This window comes from Marmota marmota, unplaced genomic scaffold, assembly GCF_001458135.2.
Source record: "Marmota marmota marmota unplaced genomic scaffold, marMar, whole genome shotgun sequence".
Lineage (NCBI taxonomy): Eukaryota > Metazoa > Chordata > Mammalia > Rodentia > Sciuridae > Marmota > Marmota marmota.
The window spans coordinates 4,248,579-4,256,025 of NW_026000196.1; the positions used below are offsets into that span (position 1 = coordinate 4,248,579).

Consider the following 7,447-nt stretch of genomic DNA (forward strand, 5'->3'; position numbering starts at 1 on the left):
ACTTTTCACCCTTAACTCTAACCTCAAGAATTTTCAGCCAGGCACAGCAGTGCATGTCGAAAATCCCAGTGGTTTGGGAGGCTGAGGCAGGAGGATCACGAGTTCAAAGCCAGCCTCAGCAACTTAGCAAGGCCCTAAGCAACTAAGCAAGACCCTGACTCAAAAAATAAAAAGGGCTAGGGATGTCACTCAGTGGTTAAATGCTCCTGGATTCAATCCCTGGTACAAAAAAAAAAAAAAGAATTTTCAAACTTCAGAAAGGTTGATTGAATAGAACAATAAGCACCCATGTATCCTTCACCTAGATTCACTAGTTTTTCATGTTTTGCTGCGTCTGCTTCTCTGTGACTTCTTCACTCTTACATAGGTATACTTTTCGTTGTTTCTCTGGAATGAGGCAGGGCTGATATTTAAGGGATGGGAACCAGACTCACCTAACCTAGCTTGCAGAGCTGACTTCTGTGTCTTTTTGACATGTGTCTGTCATTCCTTGTACATTTCCTGCCTGTCTGGCACATGGTGTTTCAAGTTCAACTTGTAGCTTTGCCTCCCTGGACCTGGAATGAATTATTTGTGCATCATCACCAATTCTAGTTAACGGTGTTTAGAAACCAAAAATATCTAACAATGAGATGTGCTCATTGCCCAAGTGGCCACTGCTTTTAGACCTTCTAAGCAGACATAGCCAGGTCCTCATTTCTTTTTTTAATGACTACATACATACTAATCCATTGTGTAGACAGATAAAACACTTTATTTAATTAATTCTCTGGATAAACTTGTATGTTTGTCATTTTGCAAATGTGAGCTTTATTTCTGAAAATTGATTCCTAGAAGAGGAATTGCCAAGTCAGAATTTCTCTGCAACCATAATTTTGATATTTCTATATACCTTTCATGGTAATTGTTCCCATTTGCACTCCTTACCAGCATTTCTGAAAACCTTCCCCTTGGGAGCCCCAAATCTATAGATCTCATTTGTCTCTCCTTCCCTTGCTTACTTATCAACTTCATATCTTGATTATCAAGATATTATCACAACTTGATTATCTTAATAGTCTTCTAATACCTGTTTGTTTTTCCTTACTCCCATTTCTGTGATTGCTATGCTGGCTTAAATGCTTAAAAATTATTTGTGTGAAAAAATTTTCCCCATATATCCTAGGGTTTTGGAATTACTCCTTAACCCAGGGACTTGTTATGGTTGCCTCAGGCTTGCTTACTTGCTAGTTAGATGTCTAGGTTCCAAGAAGGACATAGAAGCATTAAGACATTGTTGGATCCATCGCAGTATTCTCAAGTATAACTTAAACTAAAGCAGAAGCAGTATAATAATATTTCCCTTCCCGAGACCACCCTGACAAATCCCAACACTGTTCACCATTCTACAAGTGCTGTGTTACTTAGGCTTATGTAATGAGTTTTCTGGCCTCATTTCTGAATGACCAGTGACTAGGACCCATAGAAAATAGTTACTTATAAAAAAGTGACATATGGGCTGGATTTGTGGCTCAGTGGTAGAGTGCTCACCTCGCATGTGCGGGATCCTAGGTTCGATCCTCAGCACCACATAAAAATAAATAAATAAAAATAGAGGTATTGGGCTGGGGCTGTAGCTCAGTTGGTAGAGTGCTTGCTTTGCATGTACAAGGCCCTGGGTTCAATCCCTAGCACCACTAAATAAATAAATAAATAAATAAAGGTATTATGTCCAACCGCAACTAAAAAATAATATTTTTTAAAAATGACTTCCCCCCCCAAAAAAAAACAGAGTCTCCAAAAAGCCTAGGGAAATGAAGGGAAAGAAAAGCAAAAAGATCTCTCTGAAATATACAGCAGCAAGACTTCATGAAAAAGGAGTTCTTCTGGAGATTGAGGACCTACAAGTGAATCAGTGAGTATTTATCTTTTTTTCCCCCTTTTACTTTGTTGGTTTTTAAATTTTTGCATTCATCACTTCTTCTTGCCTTTATTTCTCTTTCCTGGTGGCTGCTTTGTATTTTTTATGTATTAATACACATATACATATACAAATAAATATACATATGAAGAAATATATACACCCAATTTTTTTATGTGCAAAGGATTTGGCCTCATACAAAATTAATTTGTCATAAAAGAAAATGTATTTCTCTTCTTTGTGGAACATTTGTCTCAGAGCACAATCACACTTGTTTCTGTGTGTGCCTCATCTTAATTTTTCCTTTTTAAAGCAGGAATCCATTTCTTCTGTGTAAACCAAAAATAAGATAACAATAATAAGAAGCATTTACTTGTTGACACCAGCCTGTTATTCCAGTTGCGCAGGAGGCTGAGGCAGGAGGATCTCAAGTTTAAGGTCAATCTCAGCATCTTAGTAACTTAGTGAGACCCTGTTTCAAAATTAAAAGGATTGGGGATGTAGAACAGTGGTAGAATGTTTGCCTAGCATGAATGAAGCCCTGGATTCAGTCCCCAGTACCAAAAAAACAAACAAACAAGAGTAAAAGCACTTTATTCTACTTGTAGAATTTTCATTTTCTTTTCTGGGAAGCACCAGCTTGCTTTGTGGATCTGACCCTATGTCTTCCTGAAGGTCCAGAATCATTCACAAACGCAAATATTTATTGAGAGCATCTGCTTAGTTAGCCCCATTGACTTCAGACTGCTGAGCTATTTCTTCTTGTATCTATTCAAAAGGAAACTTTTGGGCTGGGGCTATAGCTCAGTGGCAGAGCACTTGTCTAGCATGTAAGAGGCACTGGGTTCAATCATTAGCTGCATAAAAATAAATAAATAAAATAAAAGGTGTGCTGTCCATATACAACTACAAAAAAAAATTGAAACTTTTATATTTTTTTTATTCTAAAATATATATTCAGGGGGCCTGGGTTGTGGCTCAGTGGTAGAGCGCTTGCCCAGCATGTACGAGGCACTGGGTTCGATCCTCAGCACCACATAAATGTAAAATAAAGATATTGTGTCCACCTGAAACTAAAAAAATAAATAAATATAAATATATATACACACATATATATATGTGTGTGTGTGTGTGTGTATATATATATTCATTATTGAACTTTGAAAATATGATAAAGCAAAAAGGAAAAGAAAAAGCATTTTTATTCCCATAAGTGAGAGATAACCACTGAAAATCATTTTAGTATATTTTCTTCTGTTCCCCTGTTCACATGAAGAATATCTATTTTGCCCCACTTAATCTACCTACACACACACACACACACACATATATATATGTATGTTGTAGATGGACACATTCTCTATTTTATTTTTATGTGGTACTGAGGAATGAACCCAGTGCCTCACTCATACTAGGTGAGCCACATTCCCCTACTTATTTTCTTAATGTAAATTAGTATGATATTGTTTATTATCAAGTAATCTTTTTTTATTTTTGTTTTGTTTTTAGAGAGAGAATTTTTTAATATTTATTTAGTTTTTTTTAGTTTTTGGCGGACACAACTTCTTTGTTTGTATGTGGTGCTGAAATCGAACCCGGGCCGCGCACATGCCAGGCGAGCGCGCTACCGTTTGAACCACATCCCCACCCCCAAGAGAGAGAATTTTTTAATATTTATTTTTTAGTTTTCGGCGGACACAACATTTTGTTTGTATGTGGTGCTGAGGATCGAACCCGGGCCGCACGCATGCCAGTAATTTAGCCTATTGTAAACTGCTTAAATTGGTTATATTGGGTGGGGGGAGTAGGAGACAAGGTCTTGCTATGCTGCCCAGGCTGGTCTTAGGTTCCAGGACTCAAGCAGTCCTCCCCTCTAACTGGGACTAGAGGCCCATGCCACCACTCTAGTACTTGTTTTAAATAGTAGATGTCTAGAAATGGAATTTCTGGTTAAATAAGTTTAAAAAATTATTTTATTATAAAAAATGCTATCAACCATTTTTAAGGGTACAGTTTATCTGTGTTCAATGTATTCACATTGTTGTGCAACAGACCTCTGAAGTTTTTCATCTTGCAAAATTCTACCCATTAAATGGCATCTCCCTGTTTCCCCCTCCTGCCAGTCTCTGGCAACCACCGTTTTAGTTTCTGTTGTGTGAATTTGACCATGTTACCTCATAAATGAAATCAGACACTATTTATCTTCATTTCTGGCTTATTTCACATACCATAATGTCTCAAGGTTCATCCATGTGACAGGATTTCCTTCCTTTTTAAGGCTGACTAATATTCTATTGTATGTATTACCACATTTTGTTTATCCATTCATCCGTTGATGGATGCATGTGTCGTTTCCACCTCTTGGCTAGTGTGAATAGTGTTGGAACAAATGTGGATATGAGATCCTACTTTTAATTCTTTGGATATGTACCCTAAAATGAGATTGCTATATCAGACGGCAGTTCTAGTTTAAATTTTTTGAGGAGCTGTCATACCGTTTTCCAGTTATATTCTTATCAAGGTGGGAGAAGGAGATAAAAAGAAGACCCCTTTGGGGGAAAATTGTCTCTGTTCAGCTGAGCTTGGGAAAGAGCCGAAAGAAGCCAAGTGTTTCAGTGAGTCTAATTTAGCCTGTGCACTCTGATTTCATTTATGAGGTTGAAGGAAAAATATAAGCTCTTAACACATGTTGCCAAAATATTTCCCATTAGTGTCTGAAGTATATATGAGTACCTCTCTCACTATTTCCTTGCCACCACTGAATAATGAATAAGATAATTTTTTATGTTTTTTAAATTTTAATAGTTAAAAATATCTCCTTAAAATTGTGGGTATTTAGACTGAGTAATACAATAATAGCAGTTTTACTTTGGTCATTCTCAGTGCATTTAAATATATAGCACCTACCCTTTCCAGAAAACCTCCTCTTCCTCTTGTTCCTATTACTGACTCCCTTTGCTTTACTTACTCAATTCTCCCAATCCTCAAATGTGCATGCATCCTGCACCCAAACACAGATGCTCTCCCTCCAGCCACTTTCCTCCTGGTTCTCCGTTTATAACCAAGTTTCAGCAGTGGCCATATGGAAGACCAGGAATTCTCTGATGTCATCCTTTCACAGGTCTCTTGTGGTATTCCCCAGTGGCTCCTCTTTGAGTAGAATGCAAATGCTGTGGAGAGAGGTCACCATTCTTCCCTCCAGGTCCCAAAACAAAGGGTACCGAGCAATGGCAGTCCATGCGCCTTCACCTGCAGCAGGACTTTGAACCTGTACTTCTGCCCCTTTTCACCCATGAAGACTGAATTCATCCCTTTTCCCAGTTCGCAGAATATTGTTCTATGAGAACATAAAAAGTGCACCCATATGTTATGTTTCAACAGGTTTAAAAATGTTATCTTTGAAATCAATCCAACAGAAGAAGTTGGAGACTTTGAAGTGAAAGCCAAATTCATGGGAGTTCAAATGGAGACATTTATGCTACACTATCAGGTGGGTATGCACAGGTAGAACCAAAAGCTTCTCTGTGAGGTAAGTTATATTCTTATCAAGGTGGGAGAAGGAGATAAAAAGAAGACCCCTTTGGAGGAAAACTGTCTATGTTCAGTTGAGCTTGGGAAAGAGCCAAAAGAAGCCAAGTGTCTCAATGTGTCTAATTTGGCCTGTGTACTCTGCAGAGCTTTCCAAGATGTGTAAATCTTCAGGAAGTGTTTAAAGGAATCTTCCATCTAAGTGTTGCCAATAAATTGAGCTGATACCTTGGACTTGAATGAAAGGCTTAGGTGTAAGGGTTGACAGTATAGTTTGAATTTTTTTTCTTCTTTGATTTGATATTAGTACTTAAAGTTTAGTTTTTGTCTTTTTTTGGTACTGGGGATTGAACCCAGGGTTCTTTACCACTGAACTACATCCCCAGTCCTTTTTATTTTTGATTTTGAGACAGGGTCTCACTAAGTTGTTGAGGCTGAACTGGAACTTGTGATCCTCCTGGCTCAGCCTCTGAGTCCCTGGGATTACTGGCGTGCACCACTGCACCCTGCTAGGTAGGGTTAGATGTTTTCTGATGAGGTGTGTGTAAATTGTGTCTTTGTAAATTGAGTCCCATTTTAAATTCAAAAAGAACTCAGCAGGGAATCCCTGTTGAGTTCTTTTTGAATTTAAAAATCTAATATTTTCACATTTAAAAAATATTAGGGGGGCTGGGGATATGGCTCAAGTGGTAGCGTGCTCGCCTAGCCTGTGTGAGGCACTGGGTTTGATTCTCGGTACCATATAAAAATAAAGATATTAAAAAATATATTAGGGCGTTTGAGAGGATTTCTAGCAATGTGTAACACTTTATAAATTTTGTTTTGTTTTGTTTTGTTTTCCTTCTGTGCTGAAGATCAAACCCAGAGCCTCATGCATACTGGTCAGGCTCTCTGCCACCAAGCTGCACCCCAGGCTCTATAGGCTGTTACTGTCCCATTTCTCATAGTGCTACACTCTGTCAACTGGGCGGGTGCCTTGCTGTAAACATGCACATGAACATGTTGCTCCCTTTACTTGGGCGCCCTTCCTCCCCTTCCCATCCCTTTTATTCCTCCATCTAATAATGAATACTTGTCCCCAGCCATACTGCAATAGTTGGTCACCCCTTTGCCTTAGTAGCCCTGAGAGACATCCTTTGTTTATAGTACATGTTGACGCATTTCCCTCCCAACCCCCAAAACTGTGCCACTCCTTAAGAACAGGTAGTATATCTTAGTCATCTTTGTTTCTTTCTCAGAAGCCAGTAGCCTCTCAAAGTATATTGGCCAAACAAATGTGAAATGATTTTGTAATACAAATAGCTAACTGTTTCCACACAAAAAGGATCCACTTTTTCCCTCATTTTCACCAAATGCATATAGGCCTACCAGTCTGCCTAAGGTAGTTTATTCATTCCTGCTCAAGTTCCAGACTTGATGTGGGGTGCCAGGTGTTATGTTAGGCATAGGCGACACAATGGTCCCCACTCTCTGGAACTGCTAAGATTTATCCAAAAGATGAATTTTGAACTTTTGGGTTCCTTTGAGCCCTTTGACCCTTGCTTTTGCATTTCCACTCCTCTACAGTGTACAGGTGGGAGGACTACACCAATAGTAGTGAAAGCAGCAGCTTTGAAATCAGGTCTGGAGTCAACATGACCAATTCTGTTCTACTGAGCACATCATTCAGCATCTCTGAGCCTTAGGAGATCATCTTCAAACCTGGTGTGATCTCATTTCATAGGTTTTTTGTGAGGACTTAAAAACATACTATATAATGTGCCTAAACAATGCCAGCACAGAGTAGGCTCCTTAATAAATGTTTTATCTCTTGCCTTCAAGACAGAAAAAATTTCTCACGTGAAACGGAAATTAATTAAGAATCTAATGGGCAGGGGGCATAGCTCAGTGGTAGAGCAGACGTTAGCATGCAAGAGACCTTGGGTTCAATCCCTAGTTAAAAAAAAAAAAAAGAATCTGATAGATATTATGAAGCCATTACTAGCCTTGTCTCACTTTTTTTTTTTTTTTTTTTTTTTT

General features: G+C 38.5%; 1 protein-coding gene across 2 annotated transcripts in view; it reads left to right on the plus strand.

The window, feature by feature from the left end:
* The window catches only part of Iqgap1 (IQ motif containing GTPase activating protein 1), a 107,163-nt gene that overhangs the window by 95,775 nt on the left and 3,941 nt on the right, over positions 1–7,447 (plus strand). For both annotated transcript variants that reach the window (XM_015493036.2, XM_048790217.1), the window contains exons 36-37: positions 1,772–1,894; positions 5,282–5,390. In XM_015493036.2, the coding sequence (XP_015348522.1) occupies positions 1,772–1,894; positions 5,282–5,390 (232 nt within the window). The remainder of the gene's footprint in view (positions 1–1,771; positions 1,895–5,281; positions 5,391–7,447) is intronic.